The following is a 21,363-nucleotide window of genomic DNA, read 5'->3' on the forward strand; positions in this document are numbered from 1 at the left end:
GGTTGTGGGGCGGTCGAGGTGTTCGGGCGGTTAGGCTGGGGCCTCGCAGGAGACTCCCACACCTAGCGATGCCTCGATGCTCGCTCAGGATGCGCCCTCCGCGCCCCCCACCCCCCTTGGCCCCGGCGTCCACCTCCCGCTTGGGGCGGCAATTTGTCTCCTTTTGAACCCCCCGCCCCCGACGGGTTTCCCCCTTTGATTCGCGGCCTGGAGGCTCCCCCCGCTTTGAAATGCAAACCCGCCTCGGCTGGGGCCGTGGCGGCCCGGAGCTATAAAAGGCCTGGGTGGGGCGGCGGCGGCAGGGCTGGGAGTTCAGGTGAGCAGTTGCTCGTCGGGGCGGCCGGCTGCGGCGGCTCCAGGGCCCAGCATGCGCGGGGGGCCCCGCGGCCACCATGTACGTGGGCTATGTGCTGGACAAGGAATCCCCCGTGTACCCCGGCCCCGCCAGGCCCGCCAGTCTCGGCCTGGGCCCGCAAGCCTACGGTCCCCCGCCGCCTCCGCAGTACCCCGACTTCACCGGCTACTCTCACGTGGAGCCGGGCCCCGTGCCCCCTGCGGCCTGGAGCACGCCCTTCTCTGCGCCCAAGGACGAATGGGCCGCCGCCTACAGTCCGGGCCCCGCGGCCTCCACCGCCAGCCCGGCCCCGCTGGCATTCGGGCCCCCTCCGGACTTTAGCGCGGTGCCCGCGCCCCCGGGGCCTGGGCCGGGTCTCCTGGCGCAGCCCCTCAGCGGCCCAGGCGCACCGTCCTCGCCCGGAGCGCAAAGGCGGACGCCTTACGAGTGGATGCGGCGCAGCGTGGCGGCCGGAGGCGGCGGTGGCAGCGGTAAGCACCCCTCCCTCACCCTGAGCCTCTGGACGGTTCCCCTGGGCGCCGGCAGGTGCTAGAGCGAGGCCCCGGCCGCCCCCTGTCTGACCTCTGCCCCGGCCCTGCTTGGGTTCCAGAGTGTGCCCGCCACCCCCGACTCTGTCCCTGCGGGCTGTTCTCTCAGCTTCCCCCTTCTGAATCCTGGAGCCTTGGGAAGCACACGCCGTCTTTCCCTGTAGACAGGGAGACTGAGACCCCAGCCATGAAGAACGATGCCTTGTGGTTGCGTGGCAAGGCCGGAACTAGACACAGGTCCCCAGACCTTTATCCCAGGGTAAACTTTTAGCAACACTGGCCCTGGTGGTCATCCGTTTCATGCACCCCTATCCCAGCCCCAAAGAGGGGCTGCAAACCCCCAAAGGACATGCACCGATTATGTGAACACCCATAAGTCACTTTCCTTTCCAGGTCTCAGTCCCCCACCCATACAACGAAGAGATCGGTGGGTCATATCATTTGGACTAAAAAAGAGCCCTCTTTGGTTAGATTGGTGGTGGTGAAGGGTCCCTACCTTACCATCCCAGGGCTCGCCCTGAACTCTTGACCCTGGGGGAGGGGAAAGTAGGAGCAGTTGGGAAGGTGGCTACTGTTTGGCTCCTGAGCCTGTGAACCTTCTGCCCCCAGGCAGGCCTCTTGGATCCACCCTCTTCAAAGGCAGGGGAGGGGGCAGGACAAAGGCTCAGCTTTAATGAGGGGCGGCCTGACCTCCTTCATAGGTCCCCCCTTTGTCATGTAACAGGCTGGGCCTTGGCTCGGTAGTGACTCCTGTCGGCCAGAATGTGAACATGATACCCATTGTCCCGACTGCGTCCGGCCTGTCCTGACAAAGGCCACCTGGCCTTAGGGGCGGGAAGTTGGCCTGCCCACCCTTTGATGTCCAGCCCCTCCTCCCTTTCCCCCAGCTGGGAGCGAGCCTAGGACATCCCCCACCTCCTCCCTCTCTTCACCTCCATGTCCCCACACACTCCCAGCAGATGCTGGGGAGGGCTGATCAGCAGCTACAGGTTTAGCTGTATTTGTACCACCTCCTTGGGAGTCCCAGGGACACAGAGCCTCCTGTCTGCCTCCGGAGGCCTCAGAGGACTGGGGTTTCTGTCCCAGCTGTGCCACTTGTCTCTGTGGCCTTGGCTAAATAATAACAGCTAATGTTTATGGAACACTTACTAACGGAGCGAGCACTGACCTGATATCTTTTAATTCTTATAACTTTATCATAGGTGCTATTATCACCCCCGTCTTCAAGAGGAAGAAACTATGGCATAGAGAGGTTACAGAGTTGCGCAAGTATAGTTATACCTACATGAGCAGTAAATGGTGGGGCTGGGATATGACCAAGCCGGTGCTCTAATCCTCTGAACAGCGTCTCTTAAACCAGCCATCTTTTCTGAGTGTCAGTTTCACCATCCCATGAGAGGGAAGGGTCTTGTACCTTTGTTTGAGTTACAAAAGGACCCCTTTGTGAAATCTGATGGGAAGTGTAAATGTTCTCCCTAGAAAAACAAAGTGTTTCCTAATCGGGCAAACAATTTCAGGGGTTCTAAAGGCCCCCAGAAGCTTTACCCATAAACCTCGGTTGAGAATTTTCATTAGATTATATGAGAGGAAGTGTCTGGGGCCACTGACCCTCAGGGTCCTGCAGTTCTGTGTCTGTTCCCTGAAGAAGGAAGCCCACTTTTCCTGCTCCTTTATTCTGGTTGTTACTTCCTGCTGATCGGGAGACTTTGGAGATGGATGGGGAGGTTCCCCAGGGGCGGGGACTTGGAGAGAGGCCAGCACTATGTGAGGGGGAGAGAGTGGGTCAGTGGGTGGGGGTCAGAGGACTGGCAGGAACCCTGGGGAGCTTCCAGGCTGTGTGATGTCAGGCAAGTCACGTCCCTCTGGGCACTGGAGCTGCCGAACTCAGTTCACCTCTGGTCTCGGAAGTCATTTGGAAACACTTGTCCCTGGGCACATAGGGGGCCTAGGAGTAACTCTGCCCAAAGGCAAAAGTCCTTTCCACCTTCACTCTCAGAAACTAAAATGAAGGGCCAAGGGAGGTTTGGGGGCTCTGGAGGAAAGTGGCCACCCCAGGAGCCAGGTGAGAGCCGTTCTGCCTTTTTGAAGGTAGAAGCTGCTACCTGTCCACTCAGGCAGCATCTGACTCTGACTCTGGAGGTGGGGTCAGAATTGGGGTGGGGTTACAGACCCTCCGTGAGACAGAGGCCAAGCCCCTCTCCTCTTTGGCCTCAGTTTCTCCTTCTGGGCAATGAAGATACAGGGTCTCTGGGGGTGTTTCCCAGGTAAGGCTGTTGTCTGGGACAGCAGAGGGAAGGTCAGTGCATGCCATCTCCCCAGATGTTGCTGGTCACCTGTTCTTATTGTACCCTTCTTGCCCCTTCTTCCCTCTTCTGTGCCTCTAGCATTCTAGAATATCTGAACTGGACAGTTAGAGAACAGACATACAGATGGGAAACTGAAGCCTGGAGGTTTTAAGGCATGTTCCAGTTTCACACAAGTGGAGGCAGGGCTGGGATATATGTTGGATGAGTCAGTTTAAAATTTTCCAGTGGCTTCCCATTATATTTAGGGCAAAATCTACACTCCTTCCTGAGGTCTACAAAGCTGTATGTGCTACTGCAGGCAGGTCTTGTACACATACTGTTCCCTCTCCCTGGAAAACTCTTTCCCCCGACTCTTTGCAGGCTCTTTCTCACCATTCAGGTCTTAGCTTAATGGCCACCTCCTCAGAGAGGTCCTCCATGATGTTCCAAAGTAGGCACCCCCCACCAATACCCATTGATCATCTTTGCCATGTTTCCTTCAGAGCACTAACTTACTTATTTGTGAGTTTGTGTGTTGTCTGTTCCCACACCCACTGACAAGGTAAACTCCTATGAAGTCCAGAACCATGTCTGTTTGACCCATGGCTACATTCCAGGCACCCAGCTCAGTGTGTGGCATTTAGTAGGTGCTCAATACGTTTTGTTGAATGAATGAACAGGGCAAGTGTGAGGAACAGTAAGACAGCTCTGGGAGAAGAGGGGAGAGATGAGATCTCAACCTGGAGATGGGACCCATGACTGTCCAGCCGAGCAGCTCATGCCAGTGGTGGAAGCCTGGTTGCCCCCTTCTCCCTACTCCATGGATGGGACAGTACTCCATCCTCACCTGGGGAATTGGCGTTGCTGAGGCTGGGACTAAGATGCCAGCTTTCCCTAAGGAGGGGGCAGGAAAGATGGGGAAGATGTGGGAGAGGCTGTTATGTTGTCCATTAACCAGTTCTGAGTGATGACTTTCACTTGACTGAGGCCAGGATAGGAAATGACTACAAGGGGCTCTATTTTTTTTTTTTTTTCTGTCTTCCCCGTTTGCATCTATAAATATCAGCATTTTCCTTAGGAAGGTTCTAAATTATTCTTCTGCTGAAGGCTCAGCCTCCAATTCCTTGTGAATAGTTTTTCACAGGTTAATGGCCCATTGGGGTGGCTGAGGTCTCATACAAGTCGGGAGATGTCCGCTCAGATGATGAGACTCTTGCAGCAGGGTTTAGATCTTGGTCCATCCCCATCAGCCTTCAGATAGAGAAACTGAGGCCCGTGGAGGGGATGAACCCTCCTCTCCCCACCACATCCTAGACCCTCTCCCTTGGCCCATTGCCACAGTCACCAACCTGGCCTCTCACCTTCAGCCTCTCTCCGATGCCCTAGCCGCCCTCTAAACCATGGCTTCCCACTGCCATGGAATTGCCATTTCATTTTGTGCCGTTTCATTGCTGTAAAATCCAGCTCCATTTCAGAGCCCTCTTGAGAACTGGCCCCAACCCACTCTTGAAGCCACTCTCCCGTTAGTTTGCCGAGATACAGAAATGCTTACCTGGGACAGTTAAGAGTCCGGCTTGGGAGCCTCAGGCCTGGGATTGCATTTCTGTCAGAAGCTGCATTAGCCACAGGCGAGTTAATTTGGATCATTTCTCTGAGTCTCAGCTTCTTCCACTGTAACATTAATAAGATTACACCTTGAAGCAATGGTGCCAGTAGAGCACAGCCCTGACCCTGGCACACAGTAGGCGCTCAGTGCACTGGCGCCTGGGACCATCTCTACCAGTCCTTAGCAGGTGCACGCGAGCACACACCTCACACTCCCTGCCTCTCTATTATGGGTCCCTTGACCTGAACTGCCCTCCCTTCCCTCTCCTACCTGTTTACCAGGTCAAATGCTGCTTCTTCTCCAAGGTCACCTCCTCTAGGAAGCCCTCCTTGGTTCCCTCCCCTACACACACTGTACCAGGCCCTTGTTTTGAACAACATTTATCACTGACTGTCTTGTTGATCCCTGCCATCTACCATCTGTTATCCCCTCAAGGAGCAGTGCTAATCAGTCCTGTCCTTCTCACCATACCTTGCACATTGTAGGAGCTCACGATAAAGCTAATAACTGTGGCATCAGCTGAGTCTTTACCATGTGCCAGGCACTGTGCCAAGAAGTTTGCATGGATGATCTCAGTTACGTCTCATAACAACTCTAAGAGGTGTGAGGAGCTATTATTAGCTTCATTTTACAGATAAAGTTAATGAAGCTCAGAGAGGGTGAGGTGGCTTGCCCAAGCTCACACAGCCGGGATGCTGCTGCACAGGGTTCAAACCTAGACTCTACGGCCTAATGAGCATCTATCAAATAAAGCAACGCACTCAGAATGGGAGCCCAAGACCCCTCCCCATGTGCATTCCCGTCTAGGTGGGGAAAAGGAGGCCAGTCAGAGACGAGCTATAAGAGGCTGGAGGGGGAGGATGGGCACAGCAGGTGCCGGGCTGTTTAAAACTGGTTCTCAAGGCAGAAACTCCATTTGACACCTCATCTCTCAGATGTACCTGGGAAGCGGGGAGTGACCCAGTTAGAAGGTGGCAGAAGGCTTTTTTCGGTTGGGTGTTCCCCCACACGCACACTTAGGCACGTATTGCTGCGGAGAGCTTGGGGAGCTGTTCTGAAGGTCCAAAACAGCTTTGTTAGCAGCAAGCCTGGTTTGTCAATGAGGAATTATCTTAATGAGATGACCCCTCAAGGTTCTGTCCTGGAGCTCTTGGGATTTGGACACATTTACATCTGGAGTCAGGTCCGGCACCCTGTTCACATGCTAAGCCCTCCCCCCCTGCCATACTTGCCCATCAACCTTATAGGGATGTGCCACATAGATCCCTCAGCATCACCAGAGAGAGGGAGCAGGCATTGGTGAAAGCCGAGACTGACACTCCAGGCTCAACCCCCTCTGATGTCTTCCCATTTCTCTTGAAGTCAAATCCAAACCCCTCACCCCAGGGCTCAAAGCCCTGCTAGCCTCTCCAGGCTCATCACATGCCTCTTTCATTCAGTCACGTAGGCAGGCAGGCGATAATAGTCTCTGAGTCTCTCTTCTGTGCCAAACATTCTGCTAGGTGTTACAGATTCCTGCCAGAACAAGCAGACAGGGTCCCTCACAGAGCTGGTCCTCTGTTGCTGCTCTCTGCCTCAGGGCATTTGCACATGCTGTTCTGTCTTCCTGGGATATTGTTCCCCATTGGTGACATGGAAACCTCCTGCTCAACCATCATATCTTGGCTTAAATGTCACCTCCTCCAGGAGGTGACATTTACCTGCCCCAAGCTAAATAAAGTAGGTTCCCTCCCCCACCACCTCCCGCCACCTAATCTAGCTCTCAGCTCCATTGCTTTCCTTCACACTAATCACAGTTCGTAATTATTTCATTTGTTTGTTTTTAATCTACCCCCCCCCACCCATGAAAAACAGGAATGAACTGTTTAACAAATAAGTACCGAGCAACTCCCACAGTAATAATAAAATGAACTAGCATCTATTGAGTACTCGCTATTTTTTCAAGTGCAGGTATTTTCGACCCCAGAACAGCACATTTCTCCATTAGATTAGTGACGTTGACTAAGGCTGTGGGAGCAGTGGAGCTGGACAGAAGGATGTCCTTTAGAGGTTGAGCCACCAGCTGATGGATTGGATGTGGGAAGCGGGGGAAGGGCCACCTAGGCTTTTGGCCTGAGTGGCCTGAGGATGGGGGCCATTTACTGCGAGAAGACCAGGAAGCGGTAGGTCTGTGTTAGGTTTAACAAGGATTCATCAAGCACTCGCTGTGTGTGTCTGGCACTGTTGTGGAACCAAATGAGCAAGGTGGCATGGTCTCTACCCTCGCAGAGCATTCAGGGAGCCAGGAACCAAGGGGAGGGGATTTGCCAAGGTTCCTCAATGAGCTAGAAAAGGGCTGGAGTCCAGAGCCCCGTCCTGCACCTCCGCCCCAAATGTGACTCTTCATGTCCCACGCCTGTGGATGATTAGTCAGGAACTTCAACTCCAGACCAGAGGAGGATGGCCAGGGTAGGGCAGAGGCCTGGGAACTCCACCAGGAAACAGCTGGTGGCCTCAAGTTGTTCAGCCCGGAAGAAGATGTGAAGGGATGCAGTTGCTGCTTGCAACTCTTAGAAGGGCTGTTCTAGGCCAAGGGTGCCCCTTATTTCTGGTGCCCCTTGTGGAAAATCCTGGGAAGAATATAGATGGGTGACGGGTGCAAGAACAGGCTGCTTTGTAGATAGTCCAAGCAGTCTGGTTACGTATGCTGTGCGGGTGTGAGCATCTGGCCCTGGCTGGGAGTTTGGTCCAGCCGTGTTGTCCAACAGAACTTTCTATAGCTCTATATCTATGCTGTTCAGTGTGCTAGCCACGAGCTACATGTGTCTATTGAGCCCTTGCTATATGGTTAGTGTGACTAAAGAGCTGAATTTTTAATTCCATTTAATTAATTTTAATTTAAATAGCCACACGTGGCTAGTAGCTGTCATACAGGACAGTGCAGGAAAATCCCTCTCGAGAGTTTCTAGAATGTAATCCATTCCAGATGGGCTCCTTATTCTCCACTGAGGAATCTCTCTTGCCTCTTTTGTCTCTGCAGTCATCATCTTCTCCTTCTTCTTCCTCCTCCTCTTCCTTTTTCTTCAACATTGTCACAGATAGCTTTTATTACTAACTACCTTGTTAAGGAAATGATCACATCTCATCTCCACAGCTACCATGTCTAAAGGAGGCATTCATGTCCTCATTTGACAGATGAGTAAACTGGGATTCAGAGAGGTTCAGTGACTTGCCTGGGTTCCCACTGCTGGCACCTGGCCTGACTGGGTTAGAACCACTGCGTCTATCTGACTCTGAAGTTTCTGTCCTCTTCACTGCTTCTCGTAGCCAAGTCAGATCGTGGACCTTCTTGAGAAGACAGGAGAGGGGTAGAGGCCTGGGAGGAGGAGGGGGCGGTGCTGACTGAGTGCTGTGACTAGGAAGGAGGGTGACAGTGGGGTGGAGAAACTTGCCTAAGGCTACAGGGCCCCTGAGTGTGGCTGGCCTGCCTATCCTCCTCTCATCGCACCCCTGCCCCCATGCCAGCCTCGCCCCTGCTCCAGGAATGAGCAGGGGTGAATGAGGAACTGTGCTAGGGCAGCCTGGGACTGGCAAACCAGCCAGAACAAGGACCAGCCATGGGCCCAGTAGAGAGCCTCATTGCCCAGGGAGGATATCCGGCCACCATTGAACTGGGTGGGTCAGGGCTGCTGCAGCAGAAGTCCCACCCACTGGTAGTACAGTTGAGGAAATGGGTCCAAGCTGAACATCACATGTCCGGCTGGTGGCCTGGCCAGACCTCCCCACCCCTAGGCCTATGTTCTTTGCCCTGCGGCTCCCCATCAGGCAGCATTCTTACCTCTCCCAAGGGATCCCTCCCACAGGCACTTGTGCAAATAGCTCAGTTTTCCTTGTCGTGTCCATAGCTCTTTGCCCTTTGCAAACTGCTTTCACACCCATTCTGTTCCCTGGGGGAAGGAAAGCCCAGAGAAATTCAATCCCTTGTCGAGTCCTTTAGCTAAGGATGCAGACCTGGGCCCAGGTCCTTAAGGGAGGACTCAGAGCTACAGAAGTTCAGAATCTACAGGGCCCTTGGAGCTGACACCAAACCTTCTTCTGATGCACAGGAGAAACTGAGGCCCAGAGAGGAGAAGGGACTTATTTAAGGCCACACAGATGGCACAGAACTGGGAGCTGGTGGTTCAGAATCCCCTCTGGTAGGCTCGTTAAAGATGGCAGGGAGACCAGGATGCAATAGATCTCAGAGCTTGGGAATATGTATTTTTAACAAGCATCCACGCATGCATATGTGCATTCCTGTGTGTGTGTGTGTGTGTGTGTGTGTGTGTGTGTGTGTGTGTGTCGGTCGGGGTTGTGGGGATTTTGATTTACAGCCAGTGGGCCCAGGACCACACAGAGAGGGGTCATGGATCTGTGTTCCAAGCCCTAGGGCCAGAGCTGGCAGTGTCATCCCTCAGGGCCACAAACCCAGCAGGAAGAGGTCAAAGGAAATGCTGACCCAGAGGCCACTCAATTTTCCTGGGACCACCTAACCCGCCCTGGGGGCAGAGGCTGAACTCTGGTCCAGGATAGATGGGGAGGCCCCACTGCAGACCGCCAGGCTCCTGCCCTCTATCCTCCAGCTGGGCAGGCCCAGTTTCTAGACTCTCAGACAGGGAAATCAGTCTTAGACTTCTTTCAGCAATAATAACAAATATAATCAGAGCATCAACAAACATTGGCAGCTTCATGTTTCCAAGTTGGAAGGGACCTTATAAATAAACAGTCTCATCCAACACACAGCCCATTGCTCAGATCCGTTTCCCAGGATCCCTGTCCTGTGGTTATCCCACCATGGAAATGAATAAGATCTACCTTGCCCTGTGTACCTACTGTGTGCCAGGTACTGTGCCAGGCATCATTTATCCATCCATCTCAAGTGATCCCCTGTACACCCGAGGGTTGGAGATCATTATGGGAGACCTTACACTGGGCCATAGGTTCTAATGCTGTTTCTGAGTCTAGACAGACCTGGGCTAAATCCCACCTTCCAGATGTGCAGACCTTGCTGAAAATCAGTTTCCTCATCTGTAAACTAGGGATAACAGTCGCACAGCTTCGTAGGTTGTTGAGAGATGGATGCAAAGTGCCTGACACATGGACATATTGACCATTATTAGAATAATAATTAGCCCCATTTCATAGATACAGAATTTGAGGCTCAGAGAGGTGAGGTGTCCTAGATCACCCAGCCATTGAGAAGCTGCCTGGCGCAGCCCTGGAGGTCTACTTGCCCAAACAACCACATGTCAGGGTCACCTGGAGAGCTATTCAAGTATCAAATCCCAGAGGCCCACTTCAGTCCCATTGAGTCTGAACTTCTGGGCCAGAATCTGTGCTTTTAAAAAGCTCCCCAGGCAATTCTGAGGCTACTGGTCAGGTATTTAGAACCATCAGCCTGGCGCTTCCCAGGACCTCTGCTGTGCGTGCTTTAGGGATGGGAAGTTTGCTACCTCCATGGCAGCCTGAGCATATGGACGGGCCATTCCTCACAACCCACAGCCAGAGCAGAGAGAAAGCCTCTCATCTGCACAGTTATCCAAGGCTCTTCTCTCCCCATGCTTCACCCCTAAGAGCTGCTAGGGGGGCTCCCACCCTCCCTCCCACCTACTCGCACTGGCATCTGGCCCAGAGGATTATTCATTAGGTGGCTGGGAGTGGCCTGGCTCCCATCAGACACCTGTTACAGGAGCCCGGACTTCCCTCTTAGGCCCAGTGTCCCAAGGGCCTGTAAATCATTCATCCTGGGCGCTCTCCCTCCCCCACCACTGTCACTCACCTCCCTGCCCCCTCTCTCCTGGGCCCCCAGGGTGGCACAGGTGTTCGCAGGAGGGGAAAGGAGGTTTGCTCATGGCAGTGGGGAGTTCTGGCCCAGAGCTGGGACTGGAGCCCAGGGCTCCTGACTGTCATTAAGAATACAAATTCACATCTGCACATGGTAAAAATTTAAACATCCCAAAGACTCCCTCCTACCTATGGCTCCCCAGCCTCTAGTCCCCTCTCCAAGGCACGCCAACCCCCATTACTGGTTTCTTGTGTATTCTTTCAGAAAGAACTCGGGCCACAAACATGTTTGAGTGTGTGTGTGTGTGTGTATTCCATTTTTATACAAAAATAGCAACATACTATTGACAACATTTTGCCTTTTTTTAAACTTAACAATATATTTTTAGAAATTGCTCCATATTGGCACCTACGGAGCTTTAGAATTTCTTTTTAGTGACTGTGTAGTGCTCCTCTCCATGGATGTACCATCTCTTATCTTACTAACCGGTCCTGACTCATAGACATGTACATTGTCCTTAGTTCTGTGCTATTTGAAACAGCTACCTCTTTGGGCATTTTTCTGTGGGATTGATCCCTAGAAGTGAGATTAATGAGTCAAAGGGCATGTGCATGTTAAATGAGGCTGAGATCACCAAGTTGGGCCCCAAGGAGGATGTTCCCATTATCACCTTCTGGACGGCAGGTGGGACTCCCTGGACCACACAGTGCGATATCAAACATTTTGGTTTTGGGCAGAGCCATTTTCTTAGCAATAACATTGTGTGCTTTGAGCAACTCCACCAGATGGAAGTGGCCGATGTGTTCCTGAGCCCACCAGCCCTTCTCTTGGGTCCAGGGAGGGGGTGACAGGGCCTGTAGGCTGGGTCTTCACTGGTAGCCTTGCTAGAGTCTGCAACTATGCAGAGAGGAGTAACCTATGCAGCTAGAGTCCCATCTCTCATCTAATTCCCTCCGTCCCCTGACCCAAAAGAACCTGGCTGAGGTCAGGAAGCCTGAGCCCAGGTTTGTACCACCACCAGAAAGGATGGCCCTCCGCAAATGCCCTTTTCTGAGCCTCAATTTCTCCCAACTATGAAATGGGCGCAGTGGGTCCCCATTTGCTCGTCAGGAAGGATGGGACCGAGGGTTGGGTGCCTGAGGGAAGGGGGGGGTGTCTTTATAATCTCTCAGGCTGAGGTTTGGGTGGGCAGGGAGCCTCCTCCCCCTACCTCAGGCTGTGAATCTTCTAGGCATTTTCAACCTGTGGGCCATCCAGCCCCAGCCCAGGGCTTTCAGGAATCTGCCCTCACCATGGTCTGAACCCACTCTTCCCAGAAATACAAGTAGATGGGTGGTCTGTTGTTTGAGCTTCTGCTGCCAATGCTTAGAGGGCCCTATAGCAGTCTCTGTGGACCCTGAATCTGGTGGGGTGAGGAGCTGTGCACTAGAGCAGGAGGGAGACCTGCAGGCCTGGTGAAATGGCCTTGGGCAAGTCCACGGCACCCTGGGGCTTCAATGACCCTGACTGTACGGGGAGGTTGGACTAGAAGGACTCACAAGGCCTCTCTTATTTGGACCTCTGGACGCTGTATAACCATCCTGAACGTCAGTCTCTTCATCTATAAAGTGGGAGGAGACTAAACTCCCATGACCCCTTCTGGCTTCAGCCCAGTGAACCCAGTGGGGTTGTGGGTTCAAAGCTCTGCTGGGTTTCAGTGGTGGTGCATTAGGCAGAACAGTTTTTGAGCCGGCGTTGAATTTTCTAGGTCAAGGAGGGGCCCCATCTGGAGCCAAGGCCTCAGCAGCCACCCCCTTGTCCCTTTCCTGGGCTAGGCCTGGCCAAGGGCCGAGGCTGTCCTGTGCTGCGTCGGGCAGTGGGCTGAGGTCAGTGGTTGTGGAAGAGTCCAGTGTGGTTCTGCTGCTCTGGCAGGAAGCCCAGGGAAAAGAGCCGAGAAACATGTGCTGTCTCCTGTTCTCCACAAGCCCTTTGGCTCTGAGGAGCCCAGCACTAGCCTGCCAAGCTGTGTGGGCCGGACCAGCGCTGGTGGGGGGAGGGGGGGCGGTTAGCGCAGGGGTGCCGAGGAGCAGGCAGGCCCAGAGCTGGGGCCAGGGAGGCGAAGGCCAGGTTACTGCGGGGGCCCTTGGCTGAAGTGGGATGGGTTCGATGGTTATGCAGACCTGCCATGCCCTGGTGGGACACATGGGTGGGTCTAAAAAGTGCTTGCGCCTGCCTCCTGTTTATAGCCGCAGGCTCAGCTTCTTACAAGGAAACTGGTGTTGAGTCCGGCCCCCACAGCAGCCCAGGCCAAGCATGACTCTTAATATTCTCTCCAGATGGACCTCTGATCCCAGCCCGAAAGAGATCCCTGACATTAACCCAGTCGGTCCTCAAATCCACTTCCGGGCCCCAGGCTGAGCCTCGTGTGGAAGTCAAGCCAACCCTGCCTGGGTTATGGCAGGTCTCCCCACACGTCCCCCTTCTCACCAATCTGTTCTCCATGCAGCAGCCAGAGTAATCTTAAATCCTCCATCAGACCTCTTGTCTCCTCTGCTCAGAAGCCTGCAATGGCTCCTGTCCCAGACGGACTAAAACCCAGAGTCCCTCCCGGGGCTCGTAGGCCCAGCTCGACCTGTCCGCTCCCTTGGCTCACCGCACCCCGGGCGCACCAGCCTCCTCACTGTTCCTTACTCTTCACGCGGCAGGCATGCCCCCCATCAGGGCCTTTGCACCTACTGTTCCCTCCGCCTGGGAACCTCTTCCCCAGACAGCTGCATTGCTCTTTCCCTCACCTCCTTTAGATCTTTGCTTAAGTTCCCCTTCAAGGTAAGGCCTTCATGGACCACTGTATTTAAAATCACAGCCTCACGCCTTCCTCAATTCCCAGTCCTTCTTTGTCTCTGAAATACTTATCATCAATCAACATACCAAATAATTTCCATATTTATTTTATTTTTGCCCATCTCCCTCCACTAGAACCTAAGCTTCACGAGGGCAGGGACTTTTTGTTTTGCTCACTGCTGCACCCAGCACTTGGCCACAGCAGGAACTCAGTAAATATTTGTGGGCTGATCTGAGTACTCCTGCTCTGTGCCTGGGCACAGGCTGGAGTGTAGATGGCTCCGGGCAGAGAGGTCCCCAGCCTCTGGTGCAGCCCCAGCTCAGGGCTTGGCGCCTAGAACCAGGGCCTTCTGAGGAGCCTGACAGGTCCTGGGGAGCCACCGGCAGCCCCAGTCCTTTCTGTTTGATTGTGCGGCCACCAACCACCAGGCACTTGACAGGAATTGAGGAGCATATACCCCAGGGCGGTTCCTGCAAGCTTCCTGCTTCGGCCTCCGGCTGTGACGGCCCTTCCTGCTCTCCTTGCGCACAGGAGAGAGGAGCAGCTGACGTCTCGTTATCTCAAGCTACCCTTGCTGCCAGGTGTTCCTTCCTCCAAGTCTCTAGTGCTCAGACCTGCGGTCTGCGGAGCCCCAAATTGGAACCACCTGGGAGCTTGTGAAAATGGAGACTCCACGCCAAGGCTTTCTACTTCACGTTCTCGGTGACACGCCGGAAGCTGTGTTTTTCACAAGCTCCCCGCATGTCTGTTCTGCAGCCACACCTGGGAACTGTTGCACGAAAGCGGGTGGGCCTGGCAATCAGAGTAGGGCTCTGGGTCAGGAGACTTGGGCTGAAACCCCCAACTCCACCCGCTGCTTGCTGGGTAACCCTGGGCAAGTTGCTTCCCCTCTCTGAGCCTTAGGGCCCCCCAGATGGGCATGAGAACAGTGCTTGCCTCCTAGGTCAAGAGTCTCGAAGCCTGAGCCTGGGAGAATGACTGTTACTCCCTCAAGGTCCTTCTTCGGGGGCCCTGGATTGCTCTTCCCCCTGGGAGCCCTGCCTTGGCCTTTTGCAAGCTCCCCTCCCCACTCACCTCTCCTCCTGGCACCTCTGCTTCTTAGGTAAGACTCGGACCAAGGACAAATACCGCGTGGTCTACACCGACCACCAGCGCCTGGAGCTGGAGAAGGAATTCCACTACAGCCGTTACATCACCATACGGCGGAAGTCAGAGCTGGCCGCCAATCTGGGACTCACTGAACGTCAGGTGTGTGGGGCTCCCACCTCAGCCACAGGAGCAGTCCCGGGAGTCTGGCCTCCAGGCTGCCAGGCAGATTATGGAGCTCAGTCGAGGGAGGAGAACAGAGAGGTTGTCTCCCAGCCATGGTCATACAACACAATAGAAACTGAGCTGCTGCCAATCCCCCGGCCAATTAAACCCAATATCCCTGACCACCAAAAGGAGCATGGGGGCCTGATTAGCTATAGGCTACAGCGGGCTTTGATCAGTGCTGTTTAAATCCAGAGGAGGGAGCGGTCACAGGGAGAACAGGGAAGGCTTCCTGGAGGAGGGGTGTTAGAGCATGGCTTTGGAAGATGGAGAGGAAGAGGGTTACAGAGGAAGTTGTCTTAAGAGTAGGGGAGCAAGTTCCAGAGGGGGAGAACGTGTTCAGGGTCCATGAACAGTTGGGGTAGCCGGAGCAAGTGGGAAGCCCCAAGCGCCACATTGAAAAACAAGAGCTCCACTGCCCCTCCTCTTTTCCTCTTGTTCTGTCATTCGGTCTCCCCACCGCCCACCCCATCTCTCTTTGACCCCACAGGTAAAGATCTGGTTCCAAAACCGGCGGGCAAAGGAGCGCAAAGTGAACAAGAAGAAGCAACAGCAGCAGCCTTCCCAGCCACCCCCGCCCGCCCACGATGTCACCGCCACTCCAGCTGGGCCACCTCTGGGGGGCCTGTGCCCCAGCTCCGCCAGCCTCCTGGGCACCTCCTCCCCAATGCCTGTCAAGGAGGAGTACCTACCGTAGCCCCCCGACCAGCCTTGTGGGCTGGGGGCCTTGAGGACTCAGGGGCTAGGAATGTGGCTCCTGTGGGGGCCCAGGAGGCCTAGTCTGAGTCCCAAGCCCTGCCACTGACCTGCTGAGTAACCTTGGACCAACCACCCACGCAGCCCCTGCATCCCCTGGGCCCATCTGTGCAGCGAGCCTGCTGGATGAGGACCTTTTCCAGCTCTGGTGATCTAGGCCTCAGGCGGACAAGGGAGCCTGGGGTGGGAGGTCTTAATCCCCAGGGGGCTAGGTGAGGGGGCCACCCAGCTCCTCCTCCAGAGGCTCAAAGGTGGGAGGCTGCTGTAGGGACTAGACTCCTGGAGAAAGGAGATGGAACGGAGAGAAGATGGAAGGCTTGCAGACCGTGACCTGAGGGGGGGAGGGGGGAGGGTGTCAGCTCACACCTGCCTGTTCCTGCAGCCTCACCTCTACCTGCCCCCCCACCCCCCACCCCGGCGTAACATGCACCAAACCCTCTCCAGGCTGGATGCAAAGCGCAAAGCCCACAGGATTGGGCCTGAGCAAGAGGCTCTGGGCTACAGAGCCATATTCCCTCACTCAGATTCTCAGTGGAGATCCCAGGTTGTGGGGAAGGCCTCCGAAGGGGGACAGAGGGGCAGAGTCCATCCTGCCGAGTCTCTACCACCCCACCAGGCTGTCCCTCAGGGCCCAGGCCCCAGGGAGCCCCCAGAGAACTTTCTCTGGACCAAGCAGACTCACAGCTGGGCAAGGGGCTGCCCAGAGAGAGGAATCTCTTGAATGCAGCTTCAAGAATAAATTTTTTTTTCTCTTTTTAAAAATGTATGAAAATCATTATACATAACATGAAAGGAAGATGTTAAAGGAGTGTAAATCATCCTTGCCCTTCTCAGCAACTGCATAGTCTCTCCTAGTCTCTGTAGGCCTACCACAAGGTCACCTTTAAAATACTTCTGAAAGATCAAAACACGACCTCATTAGAGTAAGGCTATGAGACTGTTGAATTTTAAGTCCATTTTGTAAGCAGAATCATCAGATTCAATATTTCAGTCTTTTGAATTTTTCAAATACTTTCAACTCAGCGTTTTCTTTCAACAGATGACATTCGTTGGGCACCCCGTATGCCAGGCATGGCTGGGCCCAGGGAATGTACAGTCCTTGCCACCCAGAAGTTCCCAGTCTGATCTGTGCTCTAGGTATCAGGGTAGCAGAGCATCCAGGGAGTCCAGAGCGAGCTCCCAGCTTATCCTGGAGGGTCTGGAAGGCTTCCTGGAGGAGGTGATTTTAAACTGAGGCCTACCTAAAGGACTAGTAGGTGCTGTCAGGCCAAGAAGGAGGAATAGTAAAAAAAAGATTAAGAGGAATGTGAACTTGAAGTACACTTTTTAAAAACTCCTGAGAAAAGCTGCTATTTTGAACTCCCTTCCAGAGGTGGGCAGGAGTCTGCGCCCTGGGGCCTTCACTCCCTAGAGGGCTCTGGTGCCAGCTGCCTGCCCCTCTGTTTACTGTTCTGGGAGGTGGCCTAGCCATAAAAAGTGTATGCAGCCTGCCTGCCTGCCCTTTGCTCCTGGGGCACATGACCACAATGCACGAGGTGGATCCAGTCCCCACGTGAGCCCCTGAAGAGCAGAGGCGCTTCTCTCTCCTCCTCCTGCTGTTGGCCTGGGAGACATCATGGCTTCACTGAAGATGGTGGACATCTAAGGCATGGGAACCAGGTGGTACCAGGGGAGAGGACCAGGGTTCCAGGAGCAGAGGAAGAGGGTTGGTGGCAGGGTGGCTAGCGGTGAGTGAATATAGGTTTCTGATCGTCAAAAGCGTTTGCTGTGTGACCCTGGGGTAATTGCTTCACCCCTCTGAGCCTCATTTCCCCATCTGTAAGACTGGGGAGCTTGTTTACCAAGAAGAAATGACTCTGGTCAAATCAGTTTGAGAAGTCCTGCAGACTCAACCCTTCTGGGAGAGTCACACTGGTACCTTAACACATCAAAGGCTCTGACAAGTCCCACAGCAAAGAAAACCCTTGAATTTTCTTTTATCCAGCATTCCCCATGCTTCACTACCCAGGAGCCCGCTACCAGCACCTACCAGCACCCCAGTGAACACTGCTCTGGAGTGTGGGAACGCCGTGGGCTGGAGGGCCACACTTCAGCTGTGACTCAGTCAGTGTTTAGTAGCAGATCTTGTTGTCACATGGCCTGGATTCCAGGTTGACTACTTCCAAGCTGTGGGACTTCAGGCAAGTTACTTAGCTTCTCTGAGCCTCAGCCTCCCCATTTGTCAAATGGAAATAAAATACTCTAAGCTATCTAAGCTATCTCAGAATTATGTTTCGCACAGGGCCCGGCACACAGTAAGTTCTGGGTTTTAGCCACCTGCTCCCTGGGCTGCTGCATCCTAGTGTGATGCTGGCAGGCCTGACTGATGTTCTAACTACCCCCACCCCCAGTGCTGAGGACAGATGGTGGCTGGGAAGATCTGAGGCAGGACAAGGCCGCCCCCAGCCACAGGAAGACCTCTGCCTGGTTGGAGGTCAGTCGCCAGGCCGAGCAGGCTGGGTGAGCTGCAGTTGCTGTCTACGTGGGCGGTCAGGGCCTTGGGTGGGCCCCACAGGTTGGACTGGCCATCACCTGTCAACTGGTGTTTGAGCTCCGTGGAAAAGGAAACTTTTATCTAAGACAACTTCCAAGCAGTGTCTTGAGCTGCGGTGTGAAGTAATGCATTCCCTGCCACCCAGAGAGTTCCACCAGAGGCAGGGGTGTGGTAATGGCTCAGGGAAAAGGACCCGTTACGTCCTGTCAGACCCGGCGGCCACCCCAGTGCTAAGAGGTGTTCCAGCTTTCCTATCAGGAATGGCCGATGCTGCTTCTGCTTTGCATATAGTGATTTTATGCTTCCCCTCTGCTGGGTGGCAGGCCCTGAGCTGATGCTAGAGATGGGGGATGGAAGGTGGGAGGGGGGGCGTCCAGGCAAAAATATCTGGCCTGGCCTGGCTGTGGAAGGCCCAGGGCCTGGTCGTGACCTCTAGCAAACCAGAAACGTGTGCGTCAGCGCTACGTCTCTATAGACCCCTGACACCATATTGAGAATCTGAGTTTTGAGGATGAGACTCTCAACGCGGACCGCCAAGAGACTGGTGTGGGCTGAGTGGAGAGGGCCACAGCTCAAGACTAGGGAAGGCGTCAGGGTTGGGAGTAGAGTGGCCTCACAGAGGAGGTCTCTAGCAAGGAAACCAGCCTGGCCCAGGGTGGATGAGATGCCCAGCCAGTGGGACACAGAAGCTGGGAGCAGAGCAGGTGTGGGACAGGGCGGCTTGGAAGGGCACGCCTGTCCCCTCACGGCTGCTCCAGAACCGCTTTCTCACCAGAGGGATTAGCGGTCTGGATCCTCATCTTTCACAGTCGCCACGCCGGTGTAACAAAACACATGCTCTTCAGCGATAAGGTCGGAGCGTTTAAGCAAATTAAAAATGTTTATTTATATGCATTTAAAAATATCTCCCTATATAATAAAAGGAAGTACATTTTCATCTCACATTTTCTTTAAATCAGCACGCATCCCCATTCTTCTGGTTTGTTGTGAGACCAAGAGAAATAGAGGGAGGGGAGAGGGAAAGGGAAATAGATTATTTACTAGGTTTGAATTCCTAACTAGTTATTTTGCCAAGTGGTACCCAAACTTCCTCTGGGATGGGGGAGATGGGGTGGTATTGAGAGCAATTGTCAGATGTGCTCTGCAGCTGAACTCACGGCCAGTTGTATGATCATAAAACTGGGGTTTCAGAGGGTAGACTGACTCATGTGGACAATCTCTTCTAAAAAATGGTGGGGGGTTGTTTATTGTATGAAGTATAGAGTTTTCCAACAAGTGCTGTGGGGATGGGGGAGGGGATGGCAGAAGGTGTGATATGGAGGGCAGGGCCTAGGTGGGGTCAGACTCCTAGACTCCAGGTGTCACCCTGCCTCTACTTCACAGGGTGATTTTCCAAGTCCTGCCTCGTCTGGGCCTCAGTTTCCCCTTCTGAAAGGCATGGACCTAGACCCATTTGTATTCAGAGCCCCAGTGACTGCTGCTGATGTTCAGTGGTCACCCCATGACGTGTCTGAGAAAGGCTAAAGTCCCAGCCCTGCTCCCTTCCCTTTGCCTAGGGTTGGCTCCCTCCAGGGCTGGATCTCGGGGAGCAGGTGCTGCTGGGAAGAGGCCACAAGGAGGCTAGTCTTCCAGGGCTCCTGAGCCAATGCCTCACCTCTACTCCCTGTTCCCGTGGTTCTCTCTTCCTTCCTTAGCATCTAATGAAACCCACAAGCCAACGAGAGGGAGTGGTTCAGCAAAGCTGCCTGTAAGAAGTGTGGTGACACGCCCTCGGGGAGAGGAGAGGTGGGTCCTGCCTGGGCCTCTTAGTTTTTGCCTCTCCCCAGGCACGGCCCTGAGGCCCTCCTCACTTTATCTCCAAAGTTCAGAGATTCAGTGATTTGTGACCTTGGGCACACAACTTCACTCCTTCAAAACAGTTTCCTTAGGTACAAAATGGGGATGCACAAACTTGTCTTTCCAGCTGCTGGAAAGAGCTAAAACTTAGATACTGGATATGAGCTCATCTAATGCACACAGTAGGGCTCAATGAACGCCCCTTCCGTTTACATTCATGGCCAAGGGGCTCCTTCCTCCTGGGTCTGGAGAGTCCCTGCCTGCCCTGTGAGGCCAGGCTTAAAGGAAGGAGCAGCTAGGTGGGACCTGGGGAGGAGAGGTGGGCCTGGGACCCAGCCAGGCCCTTTATCCAAGCCTGTGCTCTGATTTAGAGCCTTCCTGCCTCCTGCTCCAGGGATGGGAGGGGCAGCAGACACTCGATCACATTCTCCCCAAAGGCCTCCCCATGTTGGCTGCTGGTAGGACAATGCTATGAGTGTCTGAACTGGGACACTTCTGAGAGTGAAAGGAGCATGATTTGTAATGTATATGCTGGGCCCACTAGCAAATACTCGTTCAGTTCCACAAACCAACGCATATGATCACTCTAGCTAATAATTTCCCATCCTAGCTGCGGGCTCACTGTACCCTTACAACACTCTGAGAGGTTAGCCAGGCCCCAATTGGCGGATGGCCCACTTTACAGACAGGAAACCGTTAACATTCGGTCATACTGCGGGTGGACAGGATCTAAGTCACGAACCATCACAACCATACAGTGGTACTTGCCCTGTCCCTCCTCCTCACCCCAAATTCCCTGTTTCACTTTCATCCCAAGGAAACAGGCCTGTTCGGCACCACTGCTGGCCCGGAAGGTCCATGAGCCTGACTCTGTCACTAGTGTCACTCGCTAGCTCTGTGACCTTGAGTGAGTGACTCAACCTCTCTGTGCTTTGGTTTCCTCTTCTGTAAAACAGGGATAATAACATCTTCTCCAGGTCACTGTGTTGAGAAAAATAAGACCTAGCCCAGGATCCGGCACACTTTAGGTGCTCAGTAAGTATTGGTAGCTTGGGTGATTTAATAAATATCTGACTATCGGCTGTTCATTTGTTGGCAAGAGTGGACAACACACAGTGGGTCCATACATGTTAACTGAGCTCCTATGATGTGCCAGGCTCTGTGCTAAATGTTTTCTATGCACAACCTTCCTGGATTCCTCACATCCTTATAAGGGAGGTAAGATTCTTGTCCCCACTTTCTAGACAGAGAATGGCAGCACAGGGAGTTTAAGTAACGTGGGCAGGGTCACAGGACAAAGAGGAGGTACAGAGATGCTGGAACCCAAGGCAGGGCTGTTACTGTCCATGTGCATGGCCTGCCTCCCTCATTGCCCAGCTAGGGAAAGGGAGGCCCAGAGAGGGCAGGTTACTTGCCCAAGGTCACGCAGGGGACGGTGGCGGAGGCCTGGAGACCTCTGAGGGTTTCCTTTGCGGACCCCCCTCCCCACGCGCTCGGGCCCCTCCAATCGGCAGCTCTGCGTGCGGGGGC

General features: G+C 54.0%; 1 protein-coding gene across 1 annotated transcript; it reads left to right on the forward strand.

Annotated features, from left to right (window-relative positions):
* Window positions 1-392: 392 nt before the first annotated feature.
* CDX1 (caudal type homeobox 1) lies at window positions 393-16,091 on the forward strand. The gene is made up of 3 exons (XM_033855147.2): window positions 393-825; window positions 14,500-14,645; window positions 15,199-16,091. The coding sequence occupies exons 1-3, from the start codon at window positions 393-395 to the stop codon at window positions 15,403-15,405; spliced, it is 786 nt and encodes a 261-aa protein (XP_033711038.1). The 3' UTR covers window positions 15,406-16,091.
* The last annotated feature ends 5,272 nt before the right edge of the window (window positions 16,092-21,363 follow it).

Source organism: Tursiops truncatus, chromosome 3 (genome assembly GCF_011762595.2).
Source record: "Tursiops truncatus isolate mTurTru1 chromosome 3, mTurTru1.mat.Y, whole genome shotgun sequence".
NCBI lineage: Eukaryota > Metazoa > Chordata > Mammalia > Artiodactyla > Delphinidae > Tursiops > Tursiops truncatus.

What these genes read in the sequence shown, in the direction of transcription:
- CDX1 (XM_033855147.2), top strand. Translation starts at nt 393, where the DNA reads ATGTACGTGGGCTATGTGCTGGACAAGGAATCCCCCGTGTACCCCGGC. An exon ending in CGGAGGCGGCGGTGGCAGCG is followed by an intron (nt 826 to 14,499) that starts GTAAGCACCCCT and finishes TCTGCTTCTTAG; the next exon opens with GTAAGACTCGGACCAAGGAC. An exon ending in TGGGACTCACTGAACGTCAG is followed by an intron (nt 14,646 to 15,198) that starts GTGTGTGGGGCT and finishes TTGACCCCACAG; the next exon opens with GTAAAGATCTGGTTCCAAAA.